Below are 21,486 nucleotides of genomic sequence, written 5' to 3' on the forward strand. Positions count from 1 at the left end.
AGGTGACAGAAGGACGTGGGCAGTGTAATCCCAAAGGCCCTGGGGCATACCGGCATCCAGCATCCACCAGTGACCCACAGAGCCATTCAGAGAAACTGATAAAGCTCTACCTGCCGCAGTCACAAAGGATTGGCCTCAGAATAATGGGTAAATCAGGGATGACCGTCTCTATCGTATTGATGAGGAAATTAAGTTTTCCAGAGATTACAATGTTTGTTTTTATACTGTCAACAGAATTTTACTGCTATTAACCCAAAGCCAACAGGGCTCCCCAGGATAGGGGGAGGCTCACTTATATAAAGTACTCACCCTGGTCCCTGATTGGTCCAGTTTTACTCAATGAGGAATCCAAATTTTCACAGTTTGATTGGTCCAAACAGCACTGTCATGATTGGTCAGAGTCATTCATTCTGATTGGTCGATATCGAGCCACTCAGATTAGTTGGTAAAGATGCAAATGAGGCTACAGGGGGCAGGCCTCTGCCCATTGGTTGAGTTACAATTCCAAGAACTCCTTCATAAGCATGAGCTCAGCAGGCAGGAAGCTGACTGCAGTCTGTGGCTTTCTCCTGAAATGCTGCATGCTTGAAAGGCCTGTGTCAGCAATGGCTGCTGGACTCTGGTTGTGAATGAGCCCAATTAACCTTGAGGAATCCTTCTTGGGAGATATAGTCTTTCTCAAAGTTCACCATACTTAGAACAGTGCTTAGTTCTGTCATCCCAGAGAATGAATGGGCCCTTTAAGGACTCCTGGTGGCTAATTGGGTTCAATTGTATAATCAGTCTGGTCATCATTGCTGAACAGGGGGACTCTCATGCTCATTGTGCTTTAGGGAAACGCTGCACTGAGCTGCCAGCCTCCTGCACTGAGTTCCTGCCTCTGAGCTGACCCTATAAAGCAGCTTCAAGACTCGTAAATCACCCAATGGGCTGAAGACCTGGGCCACTCAATGCTGTGTAGCTATATTCTTACTTCATCTTTACCGTGTGTTTAAGTGTGAACGTTTCAGAAGGAAAATAGATGGCTCCTTGAGGAATAAATTGGCCAGCTTGACTGGTCCTAGGACAGTCAGGAGGCGAGGAAAGAACCCTGAGATGCCAGTGAGACCCACACCCCACCCCCAGCTCCAAAGCCAGGAGCAATCTGTCTAGGGAGGCACCAGGGTTCCCAGCTTTGGGACTACTGACTCCTCAATTCTTCCTTCAATCTGAAAACGGAAGACAATTCTATCTTATTACATGTCTAGGCCCGGACTGGAAACTAAACATCTACGACCGTTGTTATTGTTTCAGCTATCATTGCTTTATGCTTAACTAACCACATTTTCCTATTATCTCCAGGAACATCTTTCCTGGAACTTGCTGGACAGGCAGGCCTCCAGGACATGACTCGCATTCTTTCTTAACTTTGACTCAGTACGTGATGACCAAAGCGATTGAAACCCTTAGTTAAAGCCCATCCCTGCATCTCCAGACTCTGATGCAGTGCCTAAGCATATTTATGTTAACTTTCGGTTACACTGTATAAACCCGTGGCCAGGGGCCTCACCTGGGTCTTCTGCACTGCCCACCAGTGTCACTGAGTCTCCGATTTGCTTCATGTCCACTTTACTCATCGACAAATACTCATAAAGCACCCACTGTGCGATATAGGCATCGGGATCCAAATAGGCATAGTCTCCACCCTGTGGAAAGTGCACCCCACATGGCAGCTGTTTCAGACATTCTCTCAATGCCTGGTGCCCCTCCCTGTCCTGCGAGCCCCCATTTTCAGCGGCTGTCTCACTCTGGCCTTCACGGGGACCATGGGTGCAATGAGTGGAATGCCAGCTTCCACCTTGTAGTCTGAGTCCTGTGAATTGGAAGAATGCCGAATTAGAATCCCAACCTGAAAAAGGTAAACCGAAAGGTTTTCTGAACACAATATGCTGAAGGCACTACTTCCAAAGTATTGACAGGGGTACAGGGATCAGGGGGTGGTGTCGCAGCCTGGGACCAGCAGCAGTGGCATCTGACACCACCCTGCGCTACTGCTGATGACCAGCCAGCCTCTCCTGTCCTCTGCGGGGTGGACTGGAGCTGTGACAGCAACCCTGTTTCTGCTTTGCCAGCAGCCCCACACCCCAGGCTCTGCCAGCGGGGGACACTGGGGGCTGGCAGGGTGAGAAAGGCCCCCCACGTGCTACCTGTGTACGCACACGTGTGCTGATATCACCACAGCAAGGCTTCATCCTGGCAGCGATAGTTTCATCTAACTGAGCAGCACTTGGCTTGTTACAGGGCTCCCACGTGCCTGAAGCCAGCCTGATGGCGCTTCCACAGACACCAGCACCGTGGGCCAGCATCGGCTCCCCACAGCTTTGGGTCCTGGTTCTGGAAGTCCCCTCGGAGCGTCTTCCTTATTCCCCGGCCCTAGGTCAGTGGCTGCTTTGGACTGTTACTGTCTCAGTGATACCCTGTCTCCCCTTGGCCTCTTCTGTGTTTTGACAATTAACAAACATTTATGTCCAATTCTTTATGCCAAATTTCAGTGTGGTTTCTGATTCCCGACTGCACCTGGGCTGACACCTCCCAGGCCCTCTACTCTTCTAGCTCTAGGAAGTCACTTTGAACACATGACCTGTCACCCACCCCTGCTCTCCAAGTCAGCTTCTCTTTCAGTGTCCCCCCCATCCCCTTCGAGAAGGGAACTGCTCGCTTCCGGTAAAAACTCTGCTATAGGCTTGACTGTGGTACTGCTCATCCCCACATCTAAGCAGTTGTTTCTGCCTGGTAATGGTCTCTTAAATCCATCGCTTTCTCTCCACATTCACTGCTGCTCTACTGATACATAGTCTTTCCCAGTATGACGGTCACTTGCTGCCTCTGGTTCTGCCCGGCTCTTTCCAGTCAGGACACTGCTAAATTCTGGACACGTGCTTCTGAACTAGTACCGAATGTAGCACAAGAAACACGGAATATAGCTCTACTCTTCTCTACCTCAGTCCCCTCTCTGTGACCTCACCCAGTCTCGTGGCTTTAAATACCACCCATACACGACTGACTCCCAAATTTATAGCTCCACCTCAATTCGACTCTTTCTTCCCCAAAACTTGTCAAAAAAACCAGAAGCACCATATGATTATATCGATTCATGAAGAAATTTAGCAGCCATTCACGTGTTTTAACAAAGTGAAATAGAGCTCTCTCTCTCTCTCTCTCTCTCTCTCTCTCTCTGCATTCACACACCAAGGAAAGGTCATGTGCAGACATAACCAGGACGGGGACCCTCACCAAGAACCTGACTGTACTGGCACCCTGATTTCAGACTTCTGGCCTCCAGAACTGTGAGAAACAAATGTTTGTAGTGTAACCAAAAAAAAAAAAATTAAAAGAGGAATTAAAGGTAACTATTTAAACATGATGTAGATACCAAATATTAATAGCAAATATCCAGAAATAGAAACACTTAATACCATATTAATTAAAACCAAGAACTAAAGAGGGATGCCGGCCGACATTATTATTCAACTTCACATTGGGAATTCTTAGCAAATGTACTACAAAAACAAAACAAAATGCTTGGTATTCACGTTAAGGAAAACAAAAAAATAAGATTACTTGCTGATAACTAGGAAAAACTCAAGGGACTCTAACGAGTAAAAAAAGTAGACATAATTGTAGAAATTGGTAAGTTCTCTGGATACTATATGTCAATACATTTTTATCTTCTGAGCAGTAAGACCTGAAAAAAGGAAATGAGAAGACCGTTCCGTTCTCAACAGAAACAAGCATATACATTAATAAGGAATAGAATTAAGAATGTTGCATGATTTATATGGTGAGATCAGTGGAAAAGAATAAGAGTATAGAAACAGTTCCTACTGTATAAGAATTTAATAAATAACAAAGATGGTATATTTCAGTTTAGTGGGAGAAATAGATGGATAAGAATCGGGAAAATGATGACATCTCACGGGGGAAAAGGGGATCACAGATGCCAAAATGGACTTAGTTGACATAGATGTTAGATTTTTCTGACAAGACTAAAGCAACTATTTTAAAACAATGCTCCAATAATTGCAAATGCTCTTGAAATGACTGAAAAGATGCAAACCCTAGCAAAGAAATACAAGGTGCAAAGAAGAACCAAATGGAAATTTTAGAATTAAAAAAAAAAACATGCCGTGGTTCCTAATTTATTTAACGTGTTACTATCGTTAGCAGGCAATTTGCGTCCAGTGTTTTTGTATCATAAATATACGCCTATAAACACTTACATCTTTTTTAAGGAGCCTCCGTGGAACCATTGGCTGTGGGTCTCCAGTTTCCTGCGTCCCTGACTCACAGAGCCAAGCCCAGCCTCACTGATTGGAGGGGATACATTTCCTAGTGAGGGGTCAAAGGGTGGGGGTGGGGCTGGACAGCTCCTACTGGTCTCTCCCTGGGCCCACCTTTCAGGAACATACCTCTGGAAGCCCATTGCAGCCCCTGTCACCTAGTGTGACCTGCAGCTGTCGGCATGGGCCGGTTCCTCCTTCACGCCACAGGACACAGGGGCAACGTGGGCAGCTGTCACGGCACGCAGCCCGTCGTAATGGTGGTGCTTTGTTGCTAGTGGTCGTTTGTTTTCCTCTTGGCTTTCACTTGCTTCCTTTTCCTCATCCTTGGACAGGACGATTTGGGATGCGCTGTGCCTGGGTCCAGTGTCACAGCCACAGAAATGAAGGGCATGGGACTCTACAAGGAGCCCTCGCCATCTCAGGGAGTTGGTGGCTGTGTCCTCTGCCTGCATGCTGGCTGCCTCAGGCCTGTCCTGTGCGGGGTCTGCCCACAGGACGTGCCAGGGCACAGGAGGCACCGGCTGGCACCGGGGCTGAGGCTCTGTGAGCTCCCGGGAGAGGGCAGTGCTGACGAGGCGCCTGTGTGCGGTGGAAAGAGAGGGTCTGTTTTCACAATTTTGCCTCCAGCCTGGACGCCTGGCCAAAGTCCCGCCAGGCCCTGTCTGTGCTGCCCAGGGCTCAGCTTCCCACAGGATTGTCAGGGTCAGCACCTGACCGGCCAGGCGTGGGGCCCAGCATTGGTCCCCGGCAGCTGGCAGGGTCCACGCCTGACTTCTGCCAGGAGCTGAGCCTCCCTGACTGGCCCCCGGGACATTGCAGAAATTGTTTCCTGAGCAAACATCTGTTGTGCGTGGGTTTATTGTGAGCATGTCTTCTACCTGCGGCTACCCCTGTGGCAAGCTCTTCCTCTGAGGTGTGCCCTGTTATCCACATTCAGTCATGGCTCTGAATGGGGCAGGGACAGTCCTTTGGCTCCCGTGCGAACAGGAGGGACTGCAGCTGAGTCGGAGTTCCTGCCCCGAAGCCCACAGCCTTTTCTGCACCAGACGCAGAGCACAGTGATGGCCCTGGGGTCACAGGGCCCCCACATCACAGCTGGGTCATCATGGCTCCTGGCAGCTTGCTGACCATTGCTGGGTGTCCTGGTAAGTATCTGAATCCTGCAGAGGGACACGGGGGAGGGGGGTGGAGGGGGACATGACACAGCGAGAGGACCAGAAAACAGACACAGGCTGGAGCCATTCCTGTCACCTCAGTAGGTCCTACCACCCCTGTCTTACTATCACCTTCAGAGAGGTTATAAAAAAGTAAGCGACCTAAAACTAGCAAACTAGATATTTGCCGAAGTCTGATGGATCACGAGGGGTTGATGACAAAAGCAGAAAAGTCTTCAGTCCGACTCTGCGAGCTGCACAGACTTCCTGACCCCCGATCTGTGCTGGGTCACAAAGCAGCTCAGGGTGACCAATCCGTCCCTTTCTCATTGCTGTAAAAATGGATATTTTCCCAACTGTCTGCCCCCCACCCTCCCCCAGTTTCAGGGCTAGCTGAGTACAAAACAGTGGGATAGTTCACTAGTTCCCGCCCCACCCCACAGGCCCCGCCCCCAGATTTTCTTTCTGTTTGTTTCAGTCTGAGTTAACTTCCTCACCTGCTTGGTCCGGACTGGCAGCTCCCAGGGACCCCAGCTGCGGTGTCCAGGTACTGGGAAGGGTCCAGGCCAGGGTTTGTTGGGGGGACACCACAGCTGGGTGTGGAGGTGGGTGGCAGGGAGGGTGTGTGTGGGAGCTGTAGAGCCAGGACATGGCCTGGGCAGTCATCAGTCCCTGTCACCCTGTGTGTTTTCACTTTCCCCAGGCCCCATGCAGACAAGTCTCAGGGCATCCAGGATGTGTGGTTGGTGCAGGTTGAGCAGGGCGCCCTGGAGCCTCGGGAGGGGCACAGGACCCTCCTGCCACTGAGCAGCCTCTGTCCCTGGGAATCACATGCCATGGAGCAGCCTCCAGGCGACCTTCTCTGGCCCCGAGCAAAGGGCCCTGCTTGTTAGAGGAAACAGGGTCTCCAGTAACTGGTGTTGAATTCTTGTTTCTGATTCTACCACTGTCAGTTCAAAGGGAGGCCTCTCTAACCGGCCTGGTGTGGGCTGGGGGCAGGGCTGGGGTCCCGGCACACCCCTTGATATGGTCCTCCCTCTGCCGCCCATTTGGCAGGTGCCAGAGACCCTGTCACCGCCTCATCCTCAGCTCTCCTACCTCAGTCAGGGAGGATCACAGAGACGACGAACGCATCCATCTGGTGGCCCTGTCTACCTCTGCTGTCACCCTGCTGGGGTCCCCATGAGACTATTAACCTGGTGCCTGTGTTCTTTGTGGGGTGGGGGTGGGGGTACAAGTGACGTGATGCTCTGATGGAATCTTCCATGACTACCGATCACCTAAGTGTCACCACTGGATGTAACAATTATTCTTCATGTTGAGCAGGACAGGAAGTGTTCACACGCCCTTGGTGAGCTCTCTCTCTCTCTCTCTCTCTCTCTCTCTCTCTCTCTCTGTCTGCCTCTGTCTCTCTTTCGGCACTTGGTCCAAGAAAACTTTCAGCTGTGATTGAAGGTTCTATGTCTGGACTATCGTGTAGCTATTGGGACGTGACCAGTGCAACTGAGAATCTGAACTTTGAATCCAATGTAGTTTTACTGAGTTGAGTGGCCACAGCACAGCCCCAGGTCCTGCCCTTTCTGAGTCCCAGTCCATCTCTTCTGTCCAGAGAGAAGACCTTGGGACCTGGGGGCAGTGGCACCGCAGCCCAAGTGACGAGAGCTTCCGTCACTGTGGGGGTTCTGGCTGCTCCCTCTCCGTCTCTGGATCTGATCCTGGAGGTTTTCAGCAGAAGCCATGGCCTCTGCCGCAGCCACCGAGAGGATGAGGGAGGAAGCCACCTGTTCCATCTGCCTGAACCTGATGGCCGAGCCGCTGAGCATCAGGTGTGGACACAGCTACTGCAAGCGGTGCATAGAGGACTTCCTGTACAACCATGCCAAGAAGAAACCATTTCTGGCCACGTACCTCTGTCCCCAGTGCCGGGCTCCGTTTTGGATTACGAGCCTGCGGCCCAACAGGCAGCTGCGGAGCCTCATTGAGGCCATGAAGGAGCTGAACCTCAAGATAATGTGCAAAAAGCACGGGGAGCAGCTCCACCTGTTCTGCGAGGACGAGGGCCAGCTCATCTGCTTGCTCTGTGAGCGGTCACCGCAGCACAAGGGGCACGTCACCGTGCTCGTGGAGGACGCTTGCCTGGTCTACAAGGTTAGTGTGTAGGTCTGGGATGGGGCTTCGGCGGGTCCCCACTGTCATTGCTCCCCAGACCTGAGGTCATCCAGCCGGACACCAAGGTTGCATCCCGAAGGACGACTTTCCCCATCTCCTTCTTCTAGAAAATGGCTCAGGATGGGTTCTCCAGGGGTCACATCCCCACAGCCCATCCTGAGCTTGTGTGACCTTGTGTGAGACGGTCAGACTCGTCCCTGTCCACTCTTGCAGAGAGGACAGCACTCCCAGCACTAGAACAATGTCCCCAAACCCACACCCGCACACTCCATTGCCTCACACTGTGTGTGAGATTCGAGGCACCGCAGGGGACACAACACCAACTTTCAGGTGTCCCACAGACAAACCACGGAAGACAGACCAGCAGAAGGACTTCCCAGAGGCCCCTGGTTTGGGGGTGGTGATGACTCCTGAAGGGCACATAAAACTTCACCATATACAGAAGTGTGGAGGGAAGCGAGTGCGTCCCAGGCCGAGTGGACCACAGGGCAAAGTACAGCCGTGGGAGCTTGGCTGACTGTCGTACCTGAGAGGCAGGTACCAGCTCAGGTCCAAGTCCGAGTGCAGAGTGGTCCTGGCCTCGGGCACTTGCTTGTTCAGAATGAAGGTGGACAGTGAAAAGAGCTTTCTCACAGTGACAAAACAGAAGGAATGTCAGGGAGTAAAACTCTGATCATTCCTATAAGAAGGGAGGAGTGGACGGTTGTCAGCAAGATTCAGGAAGGGGGTGAAGGACGTGGAAATGGCTGTGGAGGAAGCTGACCCTGGCTGTGGGGACGTGGGGAGAGGACACTGTCCTGCTGCCCTACCCCTTCTCTGCCATGCCCAGGTTTGAGGAAAATGTCCCTGGAGGGGGGGGGGTTACTGTTCCATCCCCCAGGAGGCCGAGGTGGGCTTGTATCACGTCCTGGGCCATCCATCAGGACATGTCCCTGGGCAGCCCTTCCTCAAACTCCATGGGCAGCTCATTACAGGAATGGGGACATTTCCCACCAGGTTGCTGGAAAAGGGACACCACACGGTGACGGTTCTGAGCCACCTCAGACTCGGACTGTGGGTTTGAAACCTTAGCTCTGCCACTGACTCGATGGGTGACTCTGGCAGTTATTTAATATCTGCATGTCCCCCTTTGTAATGGGGACAACAGCAGCCCCCACTCACCACACACATTCCCAGCATGCGGTCACAAGCTTTAAGTACAGTCACCTAAGCAAAGCCTGGAACAGCACTCAGCACCCAGTGCGAACACCTAGCCCTTAGCCAACAAGCACCAGGGCCCTTTCTCGCCAGCACGGGGACATGGTGAGTGTGCTGTCGGGTGACAGAGGACAGGACCTCCTTCTTTCAGTTTGGACCTGTCTAGCAATCTGGTTCAGCTTCAAGCTGCTTTCCATGAGAACGTGAGAAACTATTTTGAAAAATAACCTGAAAGCTTGGTACGGACACAAACTCGTTTTAAATTAGCTTCACGTGTCTATCCTTCAAAAGGTACCAGTGCCCCTCCTCCACGAACTGCTTCTAACAGCATCAGCCAGTGTCCTGGACTTTCCTTCCTGACTCACCAAACACGCCCAGGTGCCACTGTGTGCCAGAGCAATGGCCACGTCCGGGTCGGCACAGTCTTCTCAAATCTTCTCTTAGACAGTCATTATCGTGTTCTGTGCCTCGTCTCCCGGGCAGGATGGGTGTGGGGGCTGGACCTCAGCAGGTGACCTTGGGCTCATAGTCTAACCACCTCCCAGGTGTAGCACCTTGGGCAAGTCACGTAGCCCCTTCCTCACCTCAGTGTCTGCAGCACTGAATGACGTCAGAGGCCTACCAGTGCTCAGTGTGTCAAGGGTGTCAGATATGTCACTGCACATGCAGCTGTCAGCAGGCTCCCCGCACACTGTAAGGACGTGGTAAACACACGGTGTCATTCCAACAGTCTCAGACGCCTAGGGTCCCCCTGGGTGCCCAGTGAGGAGCTGCCAAACTGAATTGACTTCGTTCACCGCATTTTCCTACAGAAAGAGCTCCAGGAAGCTGTGACAAATTTGAGAGAACTGGAAAAGGAGTGTACGAATCAGAAAGCGTTCATGACAGAGCAAATAACTGAATGGAACGTAAGAATTGGGGTTTATTGTTCTCAAGTCTTTTCCGTCCTAGAGCTTAGGCAGAGGGGCTGATCGGCAAAGCACAGGGGCTTTGTTCCCACTGAACCAGACCAAAACCAGGTAGAACCACAAGAAGAAGCCGTGATTCATTTTTACGCTCTTATGGTCTACATCTTTGAGAACTTGTCTCCTACCCTTCGGCCTTTCAGTAGTAATTGGCTAGGATCCCTGACCCTCGGTCAGAAGCAGGGTGGGTGTGTCTGCTTACCCAGAGCTGTCCTCAACGTGTTTCCAATGTCAGCACCTCCGAGGACCTTCCTAGTTTGAAGGCCTCAACCTCACTACCTGGGCACATTCACCACCGTGCACGGTGCTGCTCTCAGCCTCACAGGCTCAGGAACCAAGTGCAGGTGGACAGTCACTGACTTAGGGTCATTTCTGATAAAGGATATGAGGTTCATTTATAAGGACGATCACGTCTGCTGCCAGAGCCCAAGCCTTACCATGGCAGACTCTGGGTCTCTGACTGTTTCCATGGTCAGACATGCATTCCTTCATGGAAATAGTTACGTGACCCATTACTGGCTGGCTGGTGAGCCATCGTGCCTTGGTCACAGGTCTCTCCCCACATCTGCCCTGATCATTTTCACCACTTTTAAGTGCTCAGTGCAGTGGCATTAAGTACGTTTATATTGTGGTGAAACCATCAGCACCGATCATCTCCAGAAATTTTCTTCATCCCAAACTGAAACTCTGTCCCCATTGAACTCTAACTCCCCACCCCCTCCTCCCAGCTCCTGGCTACCTCCATTCTTCTGTCCGTCCCTATGATGTGACAACTCTAGGCCCCTCGCATAAGTGTCATCACACAAATGTGTCCGCTTGTGTCTGGTCATTGCACTCGCATCCCGTCTTCAGGGCCCCTCCATGAGGTAGCACGTGTCTGAATTCCCTCCTTTTTACGTCTGAAGAGTGTTCCGCTGTGTCTGTGACACACGTTGTTGATCACTCATCTGTCTCTGGTCCCACGGGTTGGCTCCTCCTTCTAAACACCCTTTTCCGACTCCAGAGGAAGGTGGAGCTTCAGAGACAGAAAATCCAGGCTGACTTCGAGGACCTGCACAGATTACTGCAGACAGAGGAGAAGTTTTACCTGCAGAGACTGGAGCAGGAAAAGGAGGAGACTCTGGAGGTGCTGAGGGACAATGTGGCCAGCCTGGTGCACAAGGCAAGTGAACTTGAGAGCCACATCCAAGATCTGGAGGACAGGTGCCAAGGCTCAGCCCAGAAGCTGCTGCAGGTGAGGCTGGGCACTGGGAGGAAGGGAAGGAGGGGTCTGTCCCTGAGTGTGGAGGGGACAGTGGTGAGGCAGCGTGAGAGACGGGCGGGCCCACCCGCCTTGCTCACGGTGGCACATAGGTGGGGACTTTGAAGTGGCACTTCTATCCTGCGGATCAAGGTCTGCTAGGTGCCCTCACTAGTCTGTAGGTGTCTCTACGTGAATCAGAACAACATGCCCCCTCTGGAAGCATATGCGGAGTTGCTTGGCTGAAGAGACCTTGGGGTAACTTCCGCTCCCAGTGGCTCGTCCATGTGCCCAGAACCCATGCGTCAGTCTCCTGAAATACTCGTCGAGGTGACTGTGGGTGGGCAGGTGGGGCAGCCCAAATGGATGGGAACCTTTGTCCTGGTTTGCTTACAACATCCCTGGTTCCCGGGCTCTTAGGGCCTGTTAGGATGGTCCACACCTGCTGTTTATTCCAGGTCCCCTAATAGGCCTGCAGGTCACACCGATGAGAACATAGTGTGGCAGCTCCACCATCAACTGCTGCCACCACCATGGTGGCCCTGCCTTGGGGCTTTGTGATAAGTGAGCTCTACTGTGGGTTCACTCAGAAGAGCGTTAGGTCAATGAAAGCCAGTCTTGCCAGAGGGAACATGGGGGGAGCAGTGGCCCTGCTCCCCAAGCAGCCCGCAAGCTCCCACGGCCTCAGCCAGGACGACGCAGACTCAGGTGGATCACGTCCCACCGTGATGCACACCCCGGCTGGGTGGGCACCGCCCCTTCTGGGACCCCACGGTATGCAAGGCCGGGCCCCTCTGTATGTTCCTTTGGAAGGAGTGTTCCTAGAGGGTGGACACATGTGCCAAACCGCTGGAATCCTGATGTCCCCACACTCACCTTTCATCTTTGTTTCTCTGTAGGACGTGAAGGATGCTTTGAGCCGGTGAGTGTTGTGGGAATGTAGGAAAGGACATGGGGACGCAGAGCTGATGGGACATGCCACGGAGAAGGCCTGGTCTCTGTTCTTTCCAGGAGCTGGGATGTGAAGCTGGACAGGTTGGAGGTCCCATCTTTGGAGGTTCAGACTGTCTGCCATGTGTATGAGTTGTAAGTTGATGTGACGCGGATGTTAAGGGACTATCAAGGTATGTGAGGGCGTTCTCCAGGCACCAAGTGTCATGTGCTCATCCATCCCCCACCAATCCGTGGGACAGGTGGGTCATTCCTACTTCTAGGTCACAAGTGAGGCTCACGGGTGATCTGCCTGAGCTCCCGCAGCTGGTCAGGAACAAAGCTCAGGTCTGAGCACAGGCTGGTTTTATTTCAAATTCATTCTGCTCTTGAGGACAAAACCATGTCTTCTTTTCCTTTCAGTCAAGATGACTGGATCCAGAGACAGCGCAACGTGGACTAATCCTGTCTGTGATCAGAGACAAGTGACTACGGGAGTCCCCCAGCATGATGTGGGCAAATCTTGTGGGAGATTTACCGCCTACCCCTGTATCCTGGGCCGCGAGGGCTTCACCTCAGGACGACATGACTTTGAAGTGTATGTGGGAGAAGGCACTCAGTGGGAAATAGGAGTTTGTATGGAAAACGTACAGCGGGAAGCTGACACGAGGCAGAACCCCAGTCCGGGTTCTGGGGAATCAGGCTGTGCAGGAAGGCTGGCTACAAGGCGCTGACGTCGCCCCCCACAGCCCTTCCCCTGCGGGAGCGGCCCCTGCTTGTGGGGGTTTTCCTGGACTATGAGGCGGGAGCCCTGTCCTTTTACAACATGACCACGGCCTCCCATATCTTCACCTTTCCAAGGACCTCTTTGTCAGGGAAGCTGCGGCCCTATTTCCAGGTTTATCCCTGTTCTCCTTTGTTCCTGCCGCCCCCAGATGAGTAAGGAAAGGCGCAGTCTCCCTCATGGCTTCAGCAAAATCGAGAAAAAATATAAATCCTGTGAGGCAGAATTTTGGTCTGTTTTCTTCCCGGCTATTTCCTTGTACCTAGACCGTTGTGGGTGGGGCCTCTCGTGGGTCGTTAATAAATGTGCATTGAATGAATAGACGGAAGGACTGTGAAGACAACACGGCTGGTCAGTCTGGGGGGGAGCAAGACAATAGCAGTGACCAGACCTTGTCCTCTTTATCCCCCTCCCATGGGGTCAGAGCTTGGATTTCTGAGAGCCCTCGGGTGACCAGCAGGGTGACCCAGAGGTCAGGTCTGAGTCCTCCCAGTTTGTTTGACACTATTTGATCTCGTGGGGGGATGAGGAAACGCTGCATGTCTCGGCCCGCTGCAGGAAAGTCAACAGAGCAGTGACTTGTGCGCACTGATGCACTGGGAGTAGCTTTAGCCACGGTTCTGGGCGGTTGTGAGCGCAGAGGCTCAGACCTGCGGTACCCAAGCCAAGTGCGGGTGAAGACTGAGGATGGGTTTACAGTGAGATGCTGCGAAGGGGACGAGGTGAAGGGTGAAAACGAGTTTTGCAGGGAGACACAGTCCTGCAATAGAAGTTGATGTTCTCTACACTGTGCTAGCACCGCTATCTTGAAATATTTCTAATCTCAGTCAATAGTTACTGCTGTCATGGTTGCTGGCCGTCTAGATTATGATTCAGATATGAACCAATAGGTCTTAACTCTACATGAGTTTACTTGGAAAACTACATCCCACGTCAAACCTAAATTACAGACCTGAGTTCGCTAATGATAGGACCATGATGAAGTCACCGAAACATGCACATTAACGATGACTAAAACATGTCACCAAATCGCTAGATGTTATGATTGATATAAAACACGATTTTCATTGATGTTGCAGTTCTCTCACTTTCTCTAGAAACCGAGGAAATGAAGCAAGAAAATTGTTTAGGGGTGTCAGAGTCCTGGTTGGGCATCCACCTCCATTCGAGAAATACATGGAAGAGGTCAGGGTATCACCCACTGTCCCCAGTGTCACAAGTTCTCCAAGCCACACTGATAGAAGCTGGGTGCAACTCGAAAGTGAAGAGTAGCAGAATATACCACCCCACATATGTCACTTTGGCGTAAGATCTGTACTGAGCCGAAGGCAGTTGAGAAAAAACAGATACAAGAAAACCTCTCTGTCCTCCCCTATTTTACCTAAAAGCAGGACATGAATTTGTAAAAGTGTGCCCCTCCTCTCTGTACCAGGAAGGACAGAAATTAATTGCCAGAGAGAAGCTTAGACCCTTATCAACCCAGAGACAGCACCAGGAATGTGTATAACAAACCTTGTGAAAACCAGCCCTTATTTACTATTACAAACCTCAGCATGGAATGGGCTTCATCTCTGAGTCACCATGTAGAGCAATCACCCCAAGGGACTTGGCAAGAAGTCCTCTCTAAGATCCACTTTTAAATCCCAATGACAATCTGCTGCTTTTATTCTCCTCGGACTCAGTGTGGTTTAGGACCAATTCTACATTCTCATAAAATCTTGGTCATGGATACGAAAAAGGCCTTTACAATATGTGAGCAAAGCCGGTCAGGACGAGCAGGGCAGGCCGACAGCAGGAAGAACCACTTGGATCCTTCTATGGGTAAGAAAGGCTCTACAGAAGGGCAGAGCAGTGATGCAGAGGTGACAGAAGGACGTGGGCAGTGTAATCCCAAAGGCCCTGGGGCATACCCACATCCAGCATCCACCAGTGACCCACAGAGCCATTCAGAGAAACTGATAAAGCTCTACCTGCCGCAGTCACAAAGGATTGGGGCTCAGAATAATGGGTAAATCAGGGATGAACGTCTCTATCGTATTGATGAGGAAATTAAGTTTTCCAGAGATTACAATGTTTGTCTTTATACTGTCAACAAAAGTTTGCTGCCATTAATCCAAAGTCAACAGGAGTCCCCAGGGTAGCACGAGGTCCACTTATATAAAGTACTCACCCTGGTCCCTGATTGGTCCAGTTTTACTCAAACGAGGAATCCAAATTTTCACAGTTTGATTGGTCCAAACAGCACTGTCATGATTGGTCAGAGTCACTCATTCTAATTGGTTGATATCGAGCCACTCAGATTAGTTGGTAAAGATGCAAATGAGGCTACAGGGGCAGTCCTCTGCCCATTGATCAAGTTACAATTCCAGGAACTCCTTTATAAGCATGAGCTCCGCTGGCAGAAACCCAATGCAGGAAGCTGACTGCAGTCTGTGACTTTCTCCTGAAAGGCTGCATGCTTGAAAGGCCTGTGTCAGCAATGGCTGCTGGATTCTGGTTATGAAAGAGCCCAATTAACCTTGAGGAATTCTTCTTGGGAGATAGTCTTTCTCAAGGTTCACCATACTTGGTACAGTGCTTAGTTCTGTTATCCCAGGAATCCTGGTGGCTAATTGGGCTCAATTGTATAATCAGTCTGGTCATCATTGCTGAACAGGGGGACTCTCATGCTCATTGTGCTTTAGGGAAACGCTGCACTGAGCTGCCAGCCTCCTGCACTGAGTTCCTGCCTCTGAGCTGACCCTATAAAGCAGCTCCAAGACTCGTAAATCACCCAATGGGCTGAAGACCTGGGCCACTCAATGCTGTGTAGCTACATTCTTACTTCATCTTTACCATGTGTTTAAGTGTGAACATTTCAGAAGGAATATAGATGGCTCCTCGAGGAATAAATTGGCCAGCTTTCCTGGTCCTAGGACAGTCAGGAGGTGAGGAAAGAACCCTGAGATGCCAGTGAGACCCACACCCCACCCCCAGCTCCAAAGCCAGGAGCAATCTGTCTAGGGAGGCACCAGGGTTCCCAGCTTTGGGACTACTGACTCCTCAATTCTTCCTTCACTCTGAAAACTGAAGACAATTCTATTTTACAAGGTTGTCAAGGTCCGGCCTGGAATCACATATGCAAAGATACTGGTTATTTTCAAAGTAAAAGACAGAAACTAAACATCTACGACCGTTGTTATTGTTTCAACGTTCTTTCTTAACTTTGACTCAGTACGTGATGACCAAAGCGATTGAAACCCTTAGTTAAAGCCCATCCCTGCATCTCCAGACTTTTATGCAATGCCTAAGCATATTTACTGTTAATTTTCAGTTACACTGTATAAACCCGTGGCCAGGGGCCTCACCTGGATCTTCTGCAATGCCCACCAGTGTCACTGAGTCTCCGATTTGCTGCACGTCCACTTTACTCATCGACAAATACTCATAAAGCACCCACTGTGCGATATAGGCATCGGGATCCAAATAGGCATAGTCTCCACCCTGTGGAAAGTGCACCCCACATGGCAGCTGTTTCAGACATTCTCTCAATGCCTGGTGCCCCTCCCTGTCCTGCGAGCCCCCATTTTCAGCGGCTGTCTCACTCTGGCCTTCACGGGGACCATGGGTGCAATGAGTGGAATTTGCCAGCTTCCACCTTGTAGTCTGAGTCCTGTGAATTGGAAGAATGCCGAATTAGAATCCCAACCTGAAAAAGGTAAACCGAAAGGTTTTCTGAACACAATATGCCGAAGGCACTACTTCCAAAGTATTGACAGGGGTACAGGGATCAGGGGGTGGTGTCGCAGCCTGGGACCAGCAGCAGTGGCATCTGACACCACCCTGCGCTACTGCTGATGACCAGCCAGCCTCTCCTGTCCTCTGCGGGGTGGACTGGAGCTGTGACAGCAACCCTGTTTCTGCTTTGCCAGCAGCCCCACACCCCAGGCTCTGCCAGCGGGGGACACTGGGGGCTGGCAGGGTGAGAAAGGCCCCCCACGTGCTACCTGTGTACGCACACGTGTGCTGACATCACCACAGCAAGGCTTCATCCTGGCAGCGATAGTTTCATCTAACTGAGCAGCACTTGGCTTGTTACAGGGCTCCCACGTGCCTGAAGCCAGCCTGATGGCGCCTCCACAGACACCAGCACCGTGGGCCAGCATCGGCTCCCCACAGCTTTGGGTCCTGGTTCTGGAAGTCCCCTCGGAGCGTCTTCCTTATTCCCCGGCCCTAGGTCAGTGGCTGCTTTGGACTGTTACTGTCTCGGTGATACCTGTGTCTCCCCTTGGCCTCTTCTGTGTTTTGACAATTAACAAACATTTATGTCCAATTCTTTATGCCAAATTTCAGTGTGGTTTCTGATTCCCGACTGCACCTGGGCTGACACCTCCCAGGCCCTCTACTCTTCTAGCTCTAGGAAGTCACTTTGAACACATGACCTGTCACCCACCCCTGCTCTCCAAATCAGCTTCTCTTTCAGTGTCCCCCCCATCCCCTTCGAGAAGGGAACTGCTCGCTTCCGGTAAAAACTCTGCTATAGGCTTGACTGTGCTACTGCTCATCCCCACATCTAAGCAGTTGTTTCTGCCTGGTAATGGTCTCTTAAACCCATGGCTTTCTCTCCACATTCACTGCTGCTCTACTGATACATAGTCTTTCCCAGTATGACGGTCACTTGCTGCCTCCGGTTCTGCCCGGCTCTTTCCAGTCAGGACACTGCTAAATTCTGGACACGTGCTTCTGACCTAGTACCGAATGTAGCACAAGAAACACGGAATATAGCTCTACTCTTCTCTACCTCAGTCCCCTCTCTGTGACCTCACCCAGTCTCGTGGCTTTAAATACCACCCATACATGACTGACTCCCAAATTTATAGCTCCACCTCAATTCGACTCTTTCTTCCCCAAAACTTGTCAAAAAAACCAGAAGCACCATATGATTATATCGATTCATGAAGAAATTTAGCAGCCATTCACGTGTTTTAACAAAGTGAAATAGAGCTCTCTCTCTCTCTTCCCCTCTCCCTCCCCCTCCCTCTTCTGCATTCACACACCAAGGAAAGGTCAAGTGAGGACATAACCTGGATACCATACTGGCACCCTGATTTCAGACTTCTAGCCTCCAGAACTGAGAAATAAATGTTTGTTTAAGCCAAAAAAAAAAAAAAAATTAAGGAGGTATTAAAGGTAACTATTTAAACATAATGTAAATACCAAATATTAATAGCAAATATTCAGGAGAAACACAATACCATATTAAAACCAAGAACTAAAGATGTGTACCTGCTAACATCCAACTTCACATTGGGAATTCTTAGCAAATGTAAAGAAAAGAAAATGAAATGCTTAGTATTCATATTAAGGAAAACAAAAAAAATAAAATTATTTCCTGATGACTAGGAAAAACTTAAGGGACTGTAAAGTGAAGAATTGTAGAAATTATTAGATAATTTCAAGTATTATCTCCTCAGGACAGTTGTTTCTATCAACAGGAACTGGGTAAGGGTTTTTGGACTTTAACTGAAACTCCATTGCACCCAAGCTCCTTTGTCCAGACCATGGCCGGAAACTAAGGGACAGACAGCAAATCTAGGTAGTCAGGCTTCACACAAGGAGCATTACACCTTCAGATGTGCAGGTGTGAAAGGCCCACCGACAGCAACCCCTGTACCATCCACACCAGTGAGTCACTGATTACCCCAAAATTACTTCTCAGGGCCACCCAATTTTGGGAAAAAGTGCTTCTGCAATATTGATCCTGCTTTGATCTGAGACGTCCAGGGAAGTCCTGCAGACAAGTGAGCACCTAATACAAGCTGCAGACAGGGCCAGGGGTCCCACCACGGCTACAGGTACTCTCCATAACTAACTTGGGAGTTCCCCAGAGCCTTCAGATTAGGAAGTGGCTCCCAAATCTGGCTGCACTGGAAACTACCTGGAGCGCCTAACACTTGCTTTGTCCAGTAGGGAGAAAGTTCCGACCATGTACTGACCCGGCCTGGTGTGGAGCAACCTGGCATGAAAACTGTTTGCAGGGGAGCTAGTACGAGGCATATTAGTGCTATTAAAACCCTTTTCTGAAAAATGTTGGTGGCTCTTAAAAGAGCCGTTGGGTTATGGAAACAAGCTTCTCACCGAAAGTTCACTTTTTCTTGGGTGCCGCCTTCTTGGGCTTCGCAGCGGTCTTTGGCTTGGTCCCTTTCGCCTTGGCTGCTTTAGGCTTCACAGTCTTAGCTTTGGCAGGGCTCTTTGCTTTCTTGGGCTTCACAGCCTTGGGTTTCTTGGGGCTCTTGGAGGGCTTCTTGGTCACCGCAGGTTTTTTAACCTTTTTCGGACTCTTGACGGCTTTTTTGGCGGCCCCTCCAGTGGCTTTCTTAGCGCCCACGGCCTTGGGTTTTGCAGAAACTTTTGCGGTGCTGGGCTTGGCCTCCCCGGAGGCCACCTTCTTGTTGAGCTTGAAGGAGCCCGAGGCGCCGGTGCCCGTGGTCTGCACCAGGGTGCCCTTGCTCACCAGGGTCTTGAGACCCAGCTTGATGCGGCTGTTGTTCTTGTCCACGTCGTAGCCGGCGGCCGCCAGCGCCTTCTTGAGCGCGGCCAGCGACACGCCGCTGCGCTCCTTGGAGGAGGAGACGGCCTGCACAAGCAGCTCGGACACGGAAGGGCCCGCAGGCTTCCTCCGACCGGCCGCAGCTTTGGCTGGCTTCTTGGTTTTCTTCCCGGCGGAAGGTTTCTCAGGACCGCTGGAAGCAGCTGGAGGAGGCGGCGCGGTCTCCGACATGCTGACACAGCGAAAGGACAGAATTGACTACAGAAACCAGAAAGGAAAAAACGACACCGGAGTACTGGGTGCCCCTATTTATAGGTCAGGAACGCGCTGTGATTGGTGCTCGCCGGCCCCTGCGCCCCCTGTCGCCGCCGGCGCGCCAGGCTCCTCCACAGCTCCGAAAGGAGCCAGGGTCGCCCGGCCTGGCGTTCCCGGTGCCAGCCTCGCACCCAGGCAACCTCCTTGGCCTGGTGGAGATGGAAATACTAGGCGAAATACTAGGCAAGGGAGGAGCACATAAACATCAGAAGATGCTCCTTTCTTTTATAGTAGCTGTTTTCTTTCAAGTATTTTTTGGGGAGGGGGCTGTGTTTGAGAATCCAAGCATCTTCACCTGAAACTTCACCTAGGGGAAGCATTCTCAAGGACATTCCTTTGTAATCATAATAAATTTGAGAGGCGGTATTCAATGGCTGAGGACAACAGGAAAGCCCAGGAGTGTAGGCCTGGTTTGCAGGTTTGAGACCAATTCTCATCAGTGCCACGTCCCTATCCCGCAGCGCTGCAGAACGACATGACCTATGTATGTGTTTTGGTCAAAGGAGTACCGTAGAAAACAAACACGCTAATAGCACAATTAGCACTCAAACTGCACATGTGGAAAACTTAATGTGTAGTTTCTCTAATTCCTATTTATTTCTACGTCCCAATGCACATCATAAGTTTTCGATGTCTTATCATGCTTACGACAAACATTAAACGAGCGCTAAGGTTTGAAACCTGTGTTCCCTATGCGCATATCCAATTCGACACATTTCGGAAGCTCAAAACCTAGAGTCCCAGAAGCATTAACGAAGCTCCCGGGGGCAACACGGTTCCCCTAAGGGCATTGTGCAGGGGTGCACGTTGCCTTAAGTATGGAAATGAGAGAAAACATTTAAGACAATCTCCCTTATCCTGTGCGGCTGCAAGATTAACAATACCAATGACAGGGTAAAAAGCCCACCCTCCCCTGCTCCTCGCACCACGGCGGCAGGACATCCAGGCTGGTAAGTCTCGTTCCCCGCGCGCTCGGCTGCGGTTCTCAAACAAGTCCGCGAGGCCTGCTAATCTGCGCTTCGTTTCCCTAGCAATGTAGGAGCTGGTTACCAGGTGGCAGCCAGGAATGTCATGGTCCCAGTCACATTTCCTCCATCCGCTCTACTTTTTCCTGCCTCCCATTTTCTTGTGAGTCTGTATTCAAAATGCATCACGTAATTTCTAAGAAATGGGAAGAGGACAACTGACCATAGGTGCCTTAGTTTGAAGGATAGCTAACTATAGTAACACAGGTATACAATCTTCCTCCGAGACTGGAAGGTTTCCTACATAAGTATTTTTTAAAAGACTTAGACAAACTATTTTTAGAATAATGAAGGCAGCTATTTACTATTCATTATTCTTAAGGCAAAAATACTACTTACATTCAAAACTCTTATTGAAATGGTATCTGCCTTATGTATGTCCTTTGTTAAGAAGCTTTCCAATATGCAAATGAAGAATTCTAGATCTGTTTTCTTAAGGCTACTCCCTATAATGGAGACAACGAATTGAGAAGTGGAATCTCCTCCACCTTATCTTAATATATAAGTACTATATTCGAAATTTTCAACCTTGAACTGAAACTTGGAGTCTTACTATTAATGGCAAGGTGCCCTCCTTGTAGTCCAGAACCCAGTGATTGGACCTGTGTACTGTGTACCCTGCTGCGGGGCTGGAGAACTTGACACTCTCGGCCTTTTTGCACCTGGGAAAATATACTCTAGGCCTTAGGAAGCGTAAGTTTCAGAAACGTCTAAGTATACAACTCAGAGTATAAACATTTAACCAAAAGGTGCCTAATTACAGGGAATATTCCTGTAAACACTTTTTTTTTAATCTGCTGAAGATTGTCTTGCAGTGACAAACTTCTTCAGTAAATTTTAGCAATGCAAAGGGTCC

General features: G+C 50.5%; 2 protein-coding genes across 3 annotated transcripts; one reads left to right on the top strand and one right to left on the bottom strand.

Moving 5' to 3' along the window:
- Positions 1-1,263: 1,263 nt before the first annotated feature.
- H1-1 (H1.1 linker histone, cluster member) lies at positions 1,264-19,900 on the bottom strand. 2 transcript variants are annotated; one of them, XM_074318563.1, is made up of 2 exons: positions 18,879-19,900; positions 1,264-1,852 (listed from the first exon to the last, which is right to left on the bottom strand). In XM_074318563.1, exon 1 carries the CDS (start codon positions 19,519-19,521, stop codon positions 18,886-18,888), a length of 636 nt encoding a protein of 211 aa, XP_074174664.1. In that variant the 5' UTR covers positions 19,522-19,900; the 3' UTR covers positions 1,264-1,852; positions 18,879-18,885. The 2 variants fall into 2 exon arrangements, with proteins under 2 accessions (XP_074174664.1, XP_074174663.1); XM_074318562.1 differs by lacking the exon at positions 1,264-1,852 and adding an exon at positions 14,180-16,413.
- LOC141568462 (E3 ubiquitin-protein ligase TRIM38-like) lies at positions 4,684-12,987 on the top strand. The gene is given in 10 exon segments (XM_074318564.1): positions 4,684-5,467; positions 5,955-6,023; positions 6,533-7,624; positions 9,655-9,750; positions 10,811-11,041; positions 11,947-11,969; positions 12,059-12,175; positions 12,406-12,446; positions 12,449-12,649; positions 12,652-12,987. Coding segments are annotated over 8 exon segments (1,389 nt in total). The 5' UTR covers positions 4,684-5,467; positions 5,955-6,023; positions 6,533-7,213; the 3' UTR covers positions 12,921-12,987.
- Positions 19,901-21,486: the final 1,586 nt, after the last annotated feature.

This window comes from Rhinolophus sinicus, linkage group LG14 (genome assembly GCF_036562045.2).
Source record: "Rhinolophus sinicus isolate RSC01 linkage group LG14, ASM3656204v1, whole genome shotgun sequence".
In the NCBI taxonomy this organism is placed as follows: domain Eukaryota; kingdom Metazoa; phylum Chordata; class Mammalia; order Chiroptera; family Rhinolophidae; genus Rhinolophus; species Rhinolophus sinicus.